Consider the following 17,053-nt stretch of genomic DNA (forward strand, 5'->3'; position numbering starts at 1 on the left):
AATAGCAGGTGTTGAATGCATGATAGCAAATGTTGCTGTGATTGTCATTGATTCTGTGCAAGTCTTTACCTGGCCTTCTCTGAACACTACCCCCTTTCTCTCCTGAAATGCTCAGCCAGGTGCCCTGACATTTTGTGTGGCTGGCATACAGGCACAAACGTGTCCCAATCACTCACTTTCTTGTTGCACCACCCAGCTGTGCCTGCGAGGAATAACTTAACTCGTGCCCACATAGTGTGCTTTGCCAGCCCACGCAGGGCTGAAAGCCTGCCAAGGCCTGACTCATGCTAGGAGCACAGCCCAGGCCCGTTTTCAGCCATAGCAGAACTCTTGTCTACCCCTTGCCTCCAAGCTTTGTGGGGGTGTGCCCTGGAGCATGCACATTTATTCATTTAGAAATGACATGTTTATTATATGTGATATGCACATACAACTTACTGTACTAATATACCCTGTTATAAAACAGCCCTCCCCGAAATTGACTTATTTTAAAAGTTGATACAAAAACATAAACACGGAAGACAGTTGGGATGCTTTCTCCCCACTCTCCATCATCTGGTGCGCTGACTGTTCTTCAGGGGCCCCCGCTGTCGTGTCAAACACCCTCTGTGTGAATGGACCAGGTGGACAAGGAGGGTCAGCAGACACAGGGCACTGGAAATGCTTTTGAAAAGTGGAGGGTCCTTTGATTTGGCAAATAAACCACCTAAATGATCCGTGTTGATAATATGTGGTGGCTGGAGATTTTGGTAAATGGAATCATGAACCTGCTCTGAAGGAAACATGACAAGTATTTGTGACATGCTCAGTCCAGCATGTGGCTCATGGATGAGCAGCGGCAGCATCTCCTGGGAGCTCATTAAAAGTGCATAATCTCAGGCCCCAGCCCTGACCTGCTGAATTGGAACCTGCATTTTGACTAGATCCCCGGGGAGTCATATGTACATCCATGTTACCTTACTCTAGACAGGGGCAAGCAAACTTTCTTAAAAATTCTATTTTTTAAGAAGAATTAAGAATTCTTTTAAGAAAACTATATTTAAGGTGTACAACATGATGATGTGACATATATATATATAGTGAAATGATATAGCAAACTAATTAACATATCATCTCCTTTTGTGTGTGCTGAGTGCACCTGAAATCTACTCTTTGCAAATTTCCAGCATTCAGTACTGTGTTGTTAATTATAACCATCATGCTGTACCTTTGACCCCTAGACTTATTCATCCTACCTAACTGCAACTTAATTTTTTTCTGTAAAGAGCCAGATAGTAGTGGCTTTGCAGGCCACAACTCTGAATCTTAGGAATGAGCCTGATTGGGTTCCAGTAAAACTTTATTTACAAAAAAGAGCAGTGGGCTGGATTTGGCCTGCAGGCCATAGTTTGTAGCCCCTGCTCCAGACTTCAAGTTTACTGTCTAGAACATAGACAATTTATTCACTTAACATATAGGATTTTTGCTGCCATTTGGAGGTTGTAGAGGTCTCTTTGTAACACAATATGTATTTTCTGGTTTCTTAAAGACATTACTCTCCCCTCAACCCTATACATGCACACATACACCCACTGTGCTCATGGTGGCCTGCGGGTTCAGCAAAGATCTGTTTCTTTCTTCCTATCATCCATCTATCATCTCCTTTAGTTTCTTACCTTTTAAAAATTGTCATTTATTTACTAGTAAGTCAAATAAAGTTCCCTGCCCCCCACCACCATTATAAAAGGGACAGTAGAGGCTGGTTTATTTCATACTTTCCAATTCAGGCATATCTGTATCTGTGTTTAAATTTCAGACCTGCTTCTGTGTGACCACACACTGATTATTTAATCCCTCTTAACTTTGGTTTCCTCATCTGAAAAATGGAAATAAATCAATACCTTCCCTCATACAAGTGCTTAGAACAATGCCTGACACCTAAGCGCTCAATATACATTAAACTACCATAAGATCACTATAGGACCCTCAAAAACACTGAAGAGGAAGGTATAAAATTGTAGCAAAATGACTTCCCAAAAGATAACCCCTGCGACCTTCAGGGCAATGTCTTCCAGTCTTTTTTCTAGGCATAAGTTTAAAATTTTTGCTTAGTGGTGCTCATTCCTAATTCTTTTAAATGGCATTTTTGACCCTGAAAAAAGGACAGCGATCGCATTGGCAGTGGAAGACAGGCCACCCAGAAAGGAAAGGAATCAGGAGGCTGGACGGCTGTAACACCTGTGCTTCGCTGTTCTGTCTATAATCAGCAAGCACTGCCCGATGCGTGTCCAGTAGGAACAGCCAGCAAGTGCCGTGTGTTAAGACCTTGCCAGCATTATCCTGGCTCATCCTCATACCACCTGCAGCCTTGCGGGGTAGAAACTGCCATCCTATTTTCAGATGAGTCAGTCCAGCACAGTGGTCAGCCACACTAGCTCTGAGTTAAGTGTGTTAGGGCTGCTACAACAAAGTTCCAGAGATGGGGTGCCTCAAATAGCACAGCTTCACTGCCTCACAGTTCTGGAGGCCAGAAGTCCCAAGTCCAGGTGTTGGCAGAAGCGGTTCCTGGGAAGGCGCTGTCCTCGGCCTGGGTCTCCAGGCCTCTCTCCTTGACTTGTAGATGCTGCCTTCTCCCCATGTCTCCGCACATCACCTTCCCTCAGTGCGTGTCTGTCTCTGTGTCCTCACCTCCCCTTAATGTAAGGACACCAGTTGTATTGGATCAGGGCCCTGATGACTTCATTTAACCTGAATCACCTTTAAGGAGCCCCATCTCTCAACACAGTCACACGCTGAGGTCGTGGGGGTTAAGGTTTCAGTACACGAGCTTGGGGGAGCTACAATTTAGCTCATACCAGGCTCTATAGTCAGCCAGGCCTGGGCTGGCATTCTAGCTCCACTGCTTACTCACCACTTAATCTCATGAAGCCTCAGCTTCCTCATTTATAAGAGGGAACTAACAACATCTCCCACGTGGGTTGCTGCAGGAGGATGAAATGAGACACTTAGCACTTGGCACGGTGCTTGGTCAGCCCTCTGGTTATTGGGAACGAGGGTGGCAGGTGTTGGGGATGCCCCACTTGCAACCCTCATTACCCAAGTGCCCACGAGGCTGCCGTGGGCTGGACCACCCATGGGGACAGCTCACCTGCTCAAGCACACCCTCATTCTCTGCCCGGGGAATTCTCTATGCTACCCAAGTTGGCTCAGCCCAACAGGACAGTGCTAAAGTGTCCAATGCTGAATGCCAACAGGGGCACCCCTCAGGCCCTGAGCAATAAGATGCAGTAGTCAAAAAGTCCAGTTTCCCTGTAGTGGTCACTCTCAAGTGTATTCTATTAATATGTGGGTCCCCAGCATGACTGAGCCCTAGCTACTCACAATGCCAATTAAAGCAGGCTTTGATGGTGTTCCTCCTTCCCCTGACTTATCCTTCCATTTATGATTCCTGGGATCACCTCCCAAATAAGCCATCACACCCAAGTCCTTGCATCCAAGTCAATCCTAAAGGAAATTAGTCCTGAATATTCATTGGAAGGACTGATGCTGAAGCTGAAACTCCAATACTTTGGTCACCTGATGGGAAGAGCTACCTTGTTTGAAAAGACCCTGATGCTGGGGAAGATTGAAGGCGGGAGGAGGGTATGACAGAGGACGAGATGATTGGATGGCATCACCAACTTGATGGATATGAGTCTTAGTAAGCTCCAGGAATTGGTGACAGACAGGGAAGCCTGGCGTGCTGCAGTCCATGGGGTCGCAAAGAGTCGGACACGACTGAGTGACTGAACTGCGCTGAACTGAACCCAAGTCCTTGCCTCAACATCAGCTTCAAAAGTGTCCCACCTGAGATAATGAGGAACCTGGGTCCCAGAGCAGCTCTGAGACTTGATGAGGGTGCAGGCAGGGAGTGCTGGGCCTGAGGTCTGAACCGTGGCTTCTCTGGCTCCAAAGCCAATCACCGTGTAACATCTTTAGTCCTGTTTTCCCTCATTCTGTTTATTCTCTCATATTTCTCTCCTCTTCTGTGCAACCACAGGCAGGAAGCCATTTTATAAAGAAGGAAAAGCTTCTCCTTTTCTCTCCTTAGAAACATAACCTAAGGCAATCTCCCTGTCTTTCCCCCTTGACCTTCATGCCACCTCCACTCCAGAGCGGGAGGCACCAGAGGACCCACGAGGGGATCCTGGAAAGCCCAATGCGGCCAGGAGTGGACCCATCTCAGCCCACGAGGTTTACCTAGGTCAAGCCCCTTTTACTGGACATGGCCAATAGAAAGCTAAGTAGCCATGGCTCTTGTCCTGAACAAGTGAACAGTTTTATAGGAAAAAACTCTTCCTTTCCTCACCTGGAAAATGGGGATAATAATAGCTCCCTTGTCAAGAGGTTGTTGTGAGAATTAAATGAGGCTGTGCTGGCATTGGGCTTAGTACACAGTAAGGCCTTAGTTAGAGGTAGTTGTTGTTAAAAAAGTTAAACAGAAAAGCTTCTTGTGGGGAGGACAGGAAGGAGCTGTCATTTCTGTCTTGGCAGTTGAAGCTGGGTCTTAACGATGAGTACGAGTTGAAATTATTAAGCTGCTGGTAACCATGATGCTCCCTGAATGGGGAGAGCCTGTCCAGGAGAGCCTCTGGATCCAGCTATGCCTAAAGCCAGGACTTCCTTTGTGGCTTAAACAATTTGGTGTTAAGTTCCCATTGCTTGGAACAGGAGGGACCTAACATAAATCCTTATCTTCTTTTACACAAGTTCTCCTGTCAGTTGTCAGATGAATATACCTTAATGTTTTAACTGTCCTTTCTGCCTAGACCACACACAAGTCTTACCAACAATGTCCAGCATGACTGGCTGTCTGGTTATACCCACTGTGGCCCTTGAGTGTTCCAAGTGAGACCCTAGGTATCATGGGGCAGGGACAAGCCATCCCTGTGCCTGGTCTGAATTCTGGACCCATGAGATCTGTGAGCACGATAAACACCAGTGCTTTGAGTTTTTACACAGAGACAGTAACTGAAATACCCTCCTACCCTCCATGCCCATGTTCATGAAGAAAAAGATAACTCAAATGCATGGCACAAATAAATAATCTTTAATTTCAATAAACAGCTCCCCATTATACCAGACAACACGCTGTGGGAAGAGATACAGAAGCATCCAACAGAGAGAGAGAGAGATCTATTCTAACTACACTAATTTCTTAGCACAAGAGAAGTGACTTTGGTTCACACACAAAACACAGCGAGACTCTCAGAGTGTGACACGAGGGAGACTCTTGGGTGGGGGCGTGGTGGGCGTGGTGGCCTTTTTATTCCATGTAACCGTCCTCTGCAGGTCTTCTGGGAGTCACAATCACCATGGTTCGGTCAAAAAATGTTACTTCTGCTCTATCATATTCTATTAACTTGCTATTCACACACGCTACTGTTACTGAGGTGGGGTCTTGACACACAGGAGGGTGGTGAGTGAAACTTCACTGACGGGCAAGGCAGACAGGAGGAGTGCTCAGGCCTGAGGTCCCAGCCAGTGCCTCGCTCACCAAGGGGACACACATGCACACACACACACACACACACACGCTCACCTGAGGGCACACACGCCAGAACATCCACACACATACCCCCGGGGAGTCCCCAGGGAGAAGCTAACACAAGGACGGCTTCAGGGAAGCCAGGAGAGGCTTCTGACACTGGACTATTTTTTGTTGCCGTTTAGTTTCTTCAGATAGTCTAATCTATGTATCACACCCACTAAAGAGAAGACAAAGTACTTACACGTTGGGGCAAAGGTAGCAGGTTTGAGGAACCTCTGGGAACAGCAGGCTGTTCGGGAGTCACCCAGTGGGTGCGCATTTTGGGGTTGGGGGGGGTGGTTAGGCCTCCCAACACTGGCCAAAGTGAAAATGAAGTGAAAGTGTCAGTCACTCAGTCATGTCCAACTCTGAGACACTGGCCAGACTCTTGGAAAACTTCATCTCAGTGGAGGTTGGCACCCTCGGGGAGGTCTTTTCTCTGGCCTGAGGGTTGAAAGAGCATTTTAGGGCAGAAGGATCCAGGAGAGCAAGCACTGTCCATAGGTCTCACGGCAGAGCCTGCTCAGTTTGCAGCTGATGGATGGATGGGGCTTCTGGAAAGTTCTCAGGCCTCACTCCTCAAGGGCGGCCAGTGTGTGATCAATAGTCAGTGTCCTCTTGGTTCTGAGAGGAGTTGGGTGTGTATGGGTGTGTGTGTGGTGTGTGTGTGTGGATGGAACAGTATACACATATGGCATTTTTTTGTCCTAAGTTTTCTTCCTTGTTTCCACAGACGACAGCTACCGTCCCCGCGGCCCTCAGGTCACCTCCAGCGAGGCAGGGGACACGCGGTCGCACTCGGCCCGGGACCGCAGGCTGTGCCACTGTTCCACGGCCGTGCGGTGGGCGCTGAGCATCCGCCGCCAGTGGTTCGATTCCGAGGGGCCGGAGGAGTACTGGCCGATGACGATCCTCCCGATGAAGTCGTTGCTGCTCTTCATGTTGTGGCCGAACACTAACCAGAGGGGCAGGGGAGGCAGGACAGAGGCGTTAGTCTCCATACGCCTCGACGACAGGCGTGAGTCCTTGTTTTCAGAACACTGTTTCTTTTAACCCCGGAAAATCCCCCTATTCCCTCCTCATCCTCCCGTAAGTCCCTTGGCTGCAGCTTTTAACCTCTGACCCTGCAGCCTCACCACGCTGCCCTCAGGGCATGACAGCCGGGTAGTCCCGGTGGAACCGCCCAGCCACCACTGGAGTCCAGCTGAGTGCTTGAACCAGGTTCTGAAGGCCGCACTGCTCACGCAGGGGCTGGAAATTCCCTGTGGGGGCAGCCTGTGCGCTGTAGGCTGTCCAGCAGCACTTCAGGCCTCTACCACCAGCTGCCATTTTCACCCACAATCCCCAAATCTCCACACAGGGCCCAGTATCTCCAGGGCGTCAATTCACCCCAGATAAGAACCACCTGGTTAAGCTGTAGGTCATGAGAACAGACATCCTAGGTGAATCCTAGGGCTTCCTTCATAGCTTAGTTGGTAAAGACTCTGCCTGCAATGCAGGAGACCCTGGTTCGATTCCTAGGTCGGGAAGAGCCTTTGGAGAAGGGATAGGCTACTGACTCCAGTATTCTCGGGCTTCCCTTGTGGCTCAGCTGGTAAAGAATCCACTGCAATGTGGGAGGCGTGGGTTCGATCCCTGGGTTGGGAAGATCCCCTGAAGAAGGGAAAGGCTACCCACTCCAGTATTCTGGCCTGGAGAATTCCATGGACTATACAGCCCATGGGGTCGCAAAGAGTGAATCCTGGCTCTGTCATTCGACAGCTCTGGGACCCCTGAGATAAGCAAAGGAGCCCCTCTGACACTCAGTTTCCTCCTTGGTTACACGGGAATCTTAACTACCTTAGGAGCCTGCACTGAGGTTCTGGCACTTAATGTTGTTCGGTTGCTAAGTTGTGTCCGACTCTTTGCAACCCCATGGACTGTAGCACGCCCGACTTCCCTGTCCTTCACTGTCTCCCAGAGTTTGCTCAAATTCATGTTCATTGAGTAGGTGATGCTTTCTAACCATCTCATCCTCTGCCGCCCTCTTCTTAGTAAGTGCAGCCTTGGCACTTAATAAGTACTCAATAAACACTACACTGCTCTTTCAATCCTCAATTTCTACCTGTTGACCTTTATGAAAGAGACAGGCTGCAGAGGCAAGGCTCCTGAGAGAAAGGGCTCTGACAATTTCTTCTCCCTTTGTTGCACTGTATGTCCCTTCGGAAGGCTGTTAATTCCCATGCAAGCTTAATTCGTGTCTTTCAAGCCTAATGAGATAGCTTGATTTATCTTTCCAGCTGAGTTCTGCCTAATTCCTTATCTGCATGTGGGGAGTCAGGGCATGCCATCTCGCTGATGGGAAAGCAGGCTGTGTCTGTGTTATAAATGAAGGACTACAGAATGGGGACTATCAAAGATTCACCCAGCGTGAGCAGAGCACAGGCGAGCAGATCCCAGAAGGGGTGCCCATTATCAAACAAACCAGCTAAAATATGCAACCCAAAACAGAGACTGAATGCTAACAAATCTCTGTTCTCCTCTGTGGGATTCACATCAAGAATTCCAAATGATAAAAATAAGGGGAAAAGAAGAAAAGTGGAAAAACAAAAACTCTATCCACTGTTTTAAGCCCCAAAAGACCAAGAGTGAACTGGGCTAAGTGACATCTCCATCCACAGTGTCCCATACCTATCAGCTCCATGAACAAAAATTGGACCATGTTCATTTTTCGTACATCTGGTAAAGTGGTCACTATGCATAGGAAGAGCTCATTTATAGGGAAACCCCTTACAGAAGAGAAAAATTAGGACTAGTCTTTGCTTAATAAAGGAAACTGCTGAGAAGCTCTCTGATGCATCTGAAAAAACCAACAAGCACAACTTTTTTGAATAGGCAACATGCAGGACTCTTGAACCACACCTCGTAGGGAATGGAAGGTTAAACTTTCACCAAATGAAAACAAGTTACCAGAGTCCCTTTTCCTGTAGGCCTCACATCTAAAGCAAGATATCAGGAGACCATTTCAGGCCCCATTTGGACTTTTTCCCTGGGGATAAAATGTTCACACAATGCCTGCAGCTGCTTCTGTGCTACAGCAGCAGAGCTGAATAGCTGCAAGAGGGACTGTGTGGCCTTCAAAGCTGAAAATATTTACTATCTGGTCCTTTACAAAGATGTTTGCCAACCCCTCCTCTAGAACATCATTTATGAGCATGAAAAATGGAAACAACAAAAACACTTCACGAGCAAGTGTGAGTGAGGCTGTTGATATCCTGCCCACCCTGGAGGCTACCCCTAGCCTTTGTTGCTGGCATCCCTAGGTGAGCGCCCGCTGCTCTCTGCCTGGGACATGCCAGTGTATGCTGACCATGTGACTTTCGCAGGGGCCTTGGGCCACACAAGAGCAACTTGACCTCAGAAAAGGCTGGGGACTAGGGTCAGCCACCCGGACTGTCAGCCATGCTTGCATGACTGACCCCTAAACCAAATTCTAGACACGAAGCCTTCAGTGAGCTTCCCTGGTTGGTGATCCTCCGAGCATGTTGCCACACGTCATTATTGGGAGAATGAAATGCTGTCCACGTGACATTTGTAACTCCTGCCTGGTCTCTCCTGGACTCTTCCTTTTGCTGGTTTGAGTCTGTATCTTTTCACTGCAGTGAACTATAACCATGAGTATAACAGCTTTTCCAAGTTCTGTGAGTCCTGGAGGATCAATGAACCTGCCAGTGGTCCCGCCTCCCAAGCTCCAGTTACCCACTCATGGATCATCCTTCACTGGCCTGCCTCCCTTTCTGGTCTCACTTGCCCAATCTCTTATCAGTATTTCCTGGGATCACCTTCCTAGTAGCCTGCTTGCACCCAAGTCTTGTCTTAGGATCAGCTTTGGGAGCACCCAAACACTGGAGAGGACTAATAATTTCTGATGTGACAATACCATGGAAACCAGCACCATGGTTAAAAATGAGACAGACCTATATATACAAGATGGAAATGTCTCCAAGACATATTGCTAGGAGACAAAATCTAGTTGCAAAAACAGTATATGTAAACACAATCTCTTTTTGCTTAAAAAAAAAAAAGAAAAAAAATGATATTGGGTTGGCCAAAACGTTCGTTCAGATTTTTCCATAAGATCGTATGGAAAAACCCAAATGAATATTTTGGTCAACCCAATATATAGATTAGAAAACAATATCTGGAAAACTATTCACAAAATTGTTAAGAGCAGCTCTCTCTAGGGAAGGGAAACAGAACTTTCTACTTTCTGTACTTATTATATAAGTGTGAACAGTTTGAGCGTCTAATAAGAATATATAATTTGGGGGAAAAAAAAAACAAAGGAAAAAATAAGCCTCTATTAGAGAATCTACATCGAAATCAGCAGAAGGGGCAGAAGTATGAACGGAAATCTGATAGCCTACGCTTCTTATCCCAATGTGCAAAGGAACTTGGCTTGGTGAATCATTCAGCTCTTGAAGGGTGGTCGCTCTTCAGTGATTCAGCCTTTCTGACGGGAAGAAGTCGTTGCTATGGCCATCTGAGCTAATTGGCAGGCTTCGGGACTTGCAAATCACTTGGAAAAGTTGTGGCAATCTTAACAGTCTTTTAAAAGCCAAACATTTAAAATGCAAATTGTAATACCCTGAATAAAACTAATGACTTCTATCATAAACGTTGCCTGGGAGAACATCAAGTTTGCCATCTCTCTCAATTCCAGGGATTGTGTTGGTGGAGAGCATAGGGAATTACACTGGATATTGACTGAATCCAGAGAGCGGCTCAGAGACAGGAGGCTAGATATCCCTGGCCCACTCCACCCTGTACACAGGGAAGCCAAGTCACTGAGCGAGCTGGTGGCAACATGCAGTATTTGCAGCAAAAAAAACAAACAAACAAACAAACCCTGTATATGAAGTAAATTCCTCATAACTAGATCCCTATATTTCTCCGTTTCAAAAACAATAATATCTAGAAATTTTATTGTGAGACACCCCAAATATCCCCACTGACTGTCATGGGGACTCATTTTACTACCATCATTTGTGTATATCTTCACAATGTATATGCTCTAATTTATCCTCATCGTCTGGAGGGATTTTCTGAACAACCTGAATAATCCAGAGAGTGACAGAAAGGGACAGATGTCAACAAGGACCTATTGTATAGCACAGGGAACTATACTCAATATCTTGAGTAACCTATAATGGAAAATAATCAAAAAGAATGTGTGTGTATGTGTGTAACTGAATCACTTTGCTGTACACTTGACTTAACACAACATAGCAAATTAACCATATTCAATTTTTAAAAAGGCATAGATGTCACAAAGTCCAAGCACAAAACCTATGCAGAGGGGGCCTCACATTTTCTCTTAGATCTTATTTATTCTTCATGAATTTAGACATAATTCAAATATACTTGGTCATCTGCTTTCCCCATCTGGAGTAATTTTAATCAATTTAGTGGACCGTGACTACCAGCCAGATACCAGAACTTAAAGTAGTACAGGGCCATTTGATGAAGGGGCAAACAATCCTTTCCTCCTTCACAGAGCCTGGGGATAGTCACTGTGTGATCATTTATTTATTTATTTGAACTTTTTATTTTGTATTCGGGTATAGCCGATTAACAATGCTGTAAGTTTCAGGTGAATAGCAAATAGACTCTGTCATATATATACATGTATCCATTCTCCCCGAAACCCGCCTCCCATCCAGGCTGCCACATAACACTGAGCAGAGTTCCATGTGCTATATTAATATAATATGTCCTTTTTGGTTATCCATTTTAAATACAGCTGTGTGTACCTGTCACCATCCCTTCCAAAGATCCCTTCCACCTGGAAACTGTAAGTTCATTTTCTAAGTTTGTGAGTCTATTTCTGTTTTGTAAATAAGTTCATTTGTATCACTTTTTAGATTCCACAGACAAGAGATGTCCTATGATATTTCTCCTTCTCTGTTTGACTTAATTCACTCAGTATGACTCTGATGGTTCACTGTTATGGGGGGCTGCTCCGAGCCCCTAGGTCCATCCATGTTGCTGCAAATGGCATTATTTCATTCCTTTCAATGGCTAAGTAATATTCCATTGAAAGCCTTCCTAAGAGAACAATGGAAAGAAGTAGAGGAAAATAACAGAATGGGAAAGACTAGAGATCTCTTCAAGAAAATTAGAGATACCAAGGGAACACGTCACACAAAAATGCGCACAATAAAGGACAAAAATGGTATGGACCTAACAGAAACAAAAGATATCAAGAAGAGGTGGCAAGAATACCCAGAAGAAGTATACAAAAAAGATCTTAATGACTCAGATAACCATGATGGTGTGATCACTCACCTAGAGCCAGACATCCTGGAGTGTGAAGTCACATTAGGCCTTAGGAAGCATCACTATGAACAAAGCTAATGGAGGTGATAGAATTCTAGCTGAGTTATTCCAGAATCCTAAATCTGTTAAAGTGCTGTAGTTAATATATCAGCAAATTTGGAAAACTCAGCAGTAGCCACAGGACTGGAAAAGGTCAGTTTTCAATCCAATCCCAGAGAAAGGCAATGCCAAAGAATGTTCAAACTACTGCACAACTGCACTAATTTCACATGCTAGCAAGGTCATGCTCAAAATCCTCCAAGCCAGGCTTCAGCCTACGTGAAAGGAGAAATTCCAGATGTACAAGCTGGATTTAGAAAAGGCAGAGGACCAGAGATCAAACTGCCAACATCTGTTGGATCACAGAAAAAGCAAGAGATTCCAGAAAAACATCTGCTTCATTGACTGTGCTAAAGCCCTTAATGGTGTGAATCACAACAAACTGTGGAAAATTCTCCAAGAGATGGGAGTACTAGACCAATTTATCTGTCTCCTGAGAAACCTGTATGCAGGTTAAGAAGCAACAGTTAGAACTGAACATGGAACAGCAGACTAGTTCAAAACTGGGAAAGAAGTACGTCAAGGCTGTATATTGTCACCCTGTTTATTTAATTTATATGCAGAGTACATCTTGCAAAATGCTGGGCTGGATGAAGCACAAGCTGGAATCAAGATTGCCGGGAGAAATATCAATCACCTCAGATACGCAGATGACACCACCCTATGACAGAAAGCAAGAGGAACTAAAGAGCCTCATGATGAAGGTGAAAGAGGAGAGTGAAAAAGCTGGCTTAAAACTCAGCATTCAGAAAACTAAGATCATGGCATCTGGTCCCATCACTTCATGGCAAATAGATGGGGAAACAATGGAAATAGTGACAGACTATTTTCTTGGGCTCCAAAATCACTGCAGATGGTGACTGCAGCCATGAAATTAAAAGACACTTGTTCCTTGGAAGAAAAGCTATGACAATCCTAGAGAGCACATTAAAAGGCAGAGATTTTACTTTGCTGATAAAGGTCCATATAGTCCAAGCTATGGTTTTTCCAGTAGTCGTGTACGGACCATATAGAAGGCTGAGCACCGAAGTATTGATGCTTTTGAACTGTGGTGTTGGAAAAGAGTCTTGAGAGTCCCTTGGACTGCAAGGAGATCAAACCAGTCAATCTTAAAGGTAATCAATCCCGAATATTCATTGGAAGGACTGATGCTGAATCTGAAGCTCCAACACGTTGGCCACCTGATGCGAAGAGCTGACTTGTTAGAAAAGACCCTGATGCTGGGAAAGATGGAAGGCAAGAGGAGAAGGGGACAACAGAGGACGAGATGGTTGGATGGCATCACCGACTCAATGGACATGAGTTTGAGCAAGCTTCGGGAGCTGGTGATGGACAGGGAGGCCTGGCGTACTGCGGTCCATGGTGTCACAAAGAGTTGGACACGACTGAGAGACTGAACAACAACAAATATTCCACTGTATATATGTGCTACATCTTCTTTACCCACTCCTCTGTTGATGGACATTTAGGCTGCTTCCATGTCTTGGCTATTGTAAACAGAGCTGCAATGAACACTGGGATGCATGTATCCTTTCAGATCATGTTTTTCTCTGACACATGCCCAGGAGTATGGTAGCTCTGTCTTTAGTTTTTTAAGAAACCTTCATACTGTTCTCCATAGTGGCTGTACCAATTTACACCCCCACCAACAGTATAGGAGGGTTCCCTTCTCTCCACACCCTCTCCAGCATTTATAATTTGTGGCTTTTTTTCTGTTAGCTACTCTCGCTTGTGTGGGGTGATATCTCATTGTCGTTCTGATTTGCATTTCTCTAATAATTAGCGATGTTAACATTTTTTTCATGTGCCTATTGGTCATCTGTATGTCTTCTTTGGAGAAATATCTGTTCAGGTCTTCTGCCCACTTTCTGAGTGGGTTATTTGTTTTAATGATGTTAAGCATCATGTGATCATTTGTTTTTATAATTTAAGATTCTGAATCTGTAGGAAGGCTCAGTGTCTGGGTTAATGGGTCAAATGAAGTACAAACAGTTTTCTATCAAACAGTTAAAACTTTAAAGCCTTTTTTAAAGTGTAAGTGGAAAGCGTTTGGGAAATAGAAAATTTACTCAAACCCCTTTACTTCTCCTCCCTGCCTGATTACAGGAGAGTAGCAGCTGTGCCAGGAATACGCTCTGAGGTTGGAGGGAGCTCTCCCTCCAACCTCAACAGACCTCAAACACCCTGACAGCCACAGTCTCTGAGCATTGCCCTCTGTGTGGACCAGTGAGTCACCAAAGTCCATCTCTCTCCATCCTCAGATGCAGTGGACACAACCGGCACATTACACTTTCTGGAATTTCTCTCTACAGAATCACCAACATATGTGCCTCTGTGGTGCCAGTCACCACGGCCATGCAGCTGAGGAAGTCCCAACTGGCAAAACCAAAGCAGGATGAGAGGCTCAAGGCTTTGAAGGAGCGTGGAGAGTACCACTTCTCTACTAAGCACCTACTGTGTATATGGCCCAGGACTAAGCACATCACATGGATTAACTCACTTAATCTTCACACCAAGCCTCTAGAGTGGCATTGCCCACCCTTTGCACTGCTGACATTGGGGCCAGATCACTCTCTGTAATGGGGGGCTCTTCTGAGCACTGCAGGATGCCCTGTAGCGCCCCAGCCTCTGCCCACTGGACGCCACTAGCAGTCCTCTCCCAGCTGTGACAACCCAAAGCAACTCCAGACACGGCCAAACACAATCCACCCCCTCCTCTTCCACTGAGAACCACTGCTCTAAGGCAGCTGCTGTCATCGGTCCATTTTACAGCTGGGGAGACTGAGGCCCAGAGGTGCAGGGAGATTCCTGCTCCAGTCAACATCTAGGTGCCCCGAGTGAGTCAGGGGCAAGATGAGGCTTGCACATGTTGATATTTGCTGTAAAAACGATTTTGTTCTTTCCTGAAAGAGCTAAACTCTTGGCTGCTAATTTAGTTTGCCAAGGCAGACGGTTCTGGAAGGGAAGCTAGATGACTTAAGAGTGTGGGTGTGATAAACACTGCAAATGGGAAAAAAAAAAAATCTTGATCTTTTACCAGCAGGAGCAGACTTGGCTGCTCCCCACTTTGCATGCTTGGTTCACAAGGTGATGCCCCCATAAGCAGGGAGGGCCCCACTCATGGAACCCCACCTTGTCACTGTTCCCTGAAAGCCACCTCTTGGGTGCTGAGTGGAGCTGCTCCCCTGTTTTCGAAAAAACTGCACTAAGTGACCAAAACCCATCCTCGCTGTTCCACAGTCCTCCCAAACTCTTCACTGGGGATGGATCCTCACGCTTCATCAGGCTGATATGACTTAGCTCTTGGGGGAACCCAAAGCAGTCTACATGTCCCTGCTTCCTCTCCTTCCCCCTCCCCATGGGTCAGCACTGACACCCCACAAATGTGGTACCCATTCAACTTCTGCAAAACCTCCTCAAACTTTAGTTGGTCTCCTGCGTTTGTGGACGTGGAGGCTGAGCATACCCCACCATTTGGTATAAGGGGCCTGAGCAACCACAGAGTTTGGGATTGGAAGTGAGCCTGGAACCAACAGCCTGCAAATACCTCTTTTTTCTTCTCCCTGAGACCTAGAAGCTGTTTCAGGTTTTTCTTTAAAACCAGGTAGATCATTCTTTTCTGGAGCCTTGGTTTCTCCATTTACACAATAAGTGGGGATTTAAGGTCCCTTTCAGCTTTGAGGTGTCTTTGGTTCGAAGACGTTTCATCCATGACTTAAGGATGATGTTTTTTACCCTTTCCTGGCTCATTCTGTGATTCATAGGAGCTGCTCGGACAGAACTTTTTCTCCATGTCTTCTAACAGTCATTGTGACAATTTAGATAACAGTATTACAATAATTTAAAATCAGCAATGCTGAATCCTGACTTCTTTTTACTAGGCACTGAATAAATATCAATACCTTACCGACATTTCTGACTTAACACCACCATCCTGTTAGGGAAGATGCTATTTATACCCCCGTCTTACAGATGGGGAATTAGAGGCTCACAAGGCTTAGGAGGTTGAGTGTCTAAGGTCACACAGGCAGCATGGGCACAGAGGGAAGTGAAACTCAAAGCTCATTTCGTCTCCTCCCATCTCAGAAAGAAGAGACGTCTCACCCATTCCTCCCTTCCACGGACCCTGACACAAGACAAACACAAGATGAGTGAAAATATTCATGACAGGCCCTCCAGCCAGCATGTCAAGGCCAGAGGTGCTGAGAGTCAGAATGGCCCTAAATCTCCTCATGATGGTGCCTGGTTGGAGACCTTCACACCACCTCTCTGAGGCCCAGCAGGGCCAGGTTCACCTCCAACATCTGAATGGATGGCTGCTTCTTCAGTAGCGCAGCAGCCAAGGAAGTTTTCTCATGTTTAGGGACTATTGAAAAGTATAATAATAGCAGTTAATGCTTATATAGAGCTTATCATGTGCTAACCCTGTTCTACAGACTATTGATACACTAAATTATTTTGTCCACACAACTCTAGTTACAAGGAGAGGACTATTATTATCTGCTCAGGTCTAGAGGTCATACACTGGCATCATGGCTTGCCTCCCAGAAGATGGACCTGGAGAAAGCCTTAAGCAGGCTTGGGTCATGTGGGTGGAAAATTCTGGGATACCAGTCCTCTGAAGTGATCTAGAAAGGGAGATGTGGACAGCAGGTGGGGACACCTCCTGGACTCCCTAGACTCCTTGCCTTCAGACCTGTCACCCCATTTAAAGTACAAGGCCTAGGAGAGAGGCTCCTCTTGCCCAGGTGTGCAGGCGATGCTGGCTTAAAGTGTTGGATTCCTTTAATGCAGCGGTTCTCAGTTGAGGCCAATTCTGTCCCCCAAATTTGGCACTGTCAAGAGACAACTGGTTGCCACAAGTAGGGGTGAGGGGTAGCCACTGGCATCTAGAGGGCAGAAGGCAGGGATGCTCCTAACCATCATACAATGCACAGGACAACCCCCCAGCAGAGAACTGTGGCCAGAAGCTGGCCCAAAACGTCAACAAGTACAGGGGTTAAGAAACTCTACCGTAAGGGAAAAGCATGTGTTTGGGGTTTCCTTTCTTTAAGACCAAATCCATCGACATCAAAGGAAAGTCACTAA

General features: G+C 46.0%; 1 protein-coding gene across 3 annotated transcripts in view; it reads right to left on the minus strand.

The window, feature by feature from the left end:
* Window positions 1–6,096: 6,096 nt before the first annotated feature.
* SYT17 (synaptotagmin 17) overlaps window positions 6,097–17,053 on the minus strand; it is an 87,296-nt gene continuing 76,339 nt past the window's right edge. For all 3 annotated transcript variants that reach the window (XM_055561181.1, XM_055561179.1, XM_055561180.1), the window contains one exon: window positions 6,097–6,503. In XM_055561181.1, coding sequence (XP_055417156.1) covers window positions 6,307–6,503 — 197 coding nt within the window. In that variant the 3' untranslated portion in view covers window positions 6,097–6,306. The remainder of the gene's footprint in view (window positions 6,504–17,053) is intronic.

Source organism: Bubalus kerabau, chromosome 23 (genome assembly GCF_029407905.1).
Source record: "Bubalus kerabau isolate K-KA32 ecotype Philippines breed swamp buffalo chromosome 23, PCC_UOA_SB_1v2, whole genome shotgun sequence".
Lineage (NCBI taxonomy): Eukaryota > Metazoa > Chordata > Mammalia > Artiodactyla > Bovidae > Bubalus > Bubalus kerabau.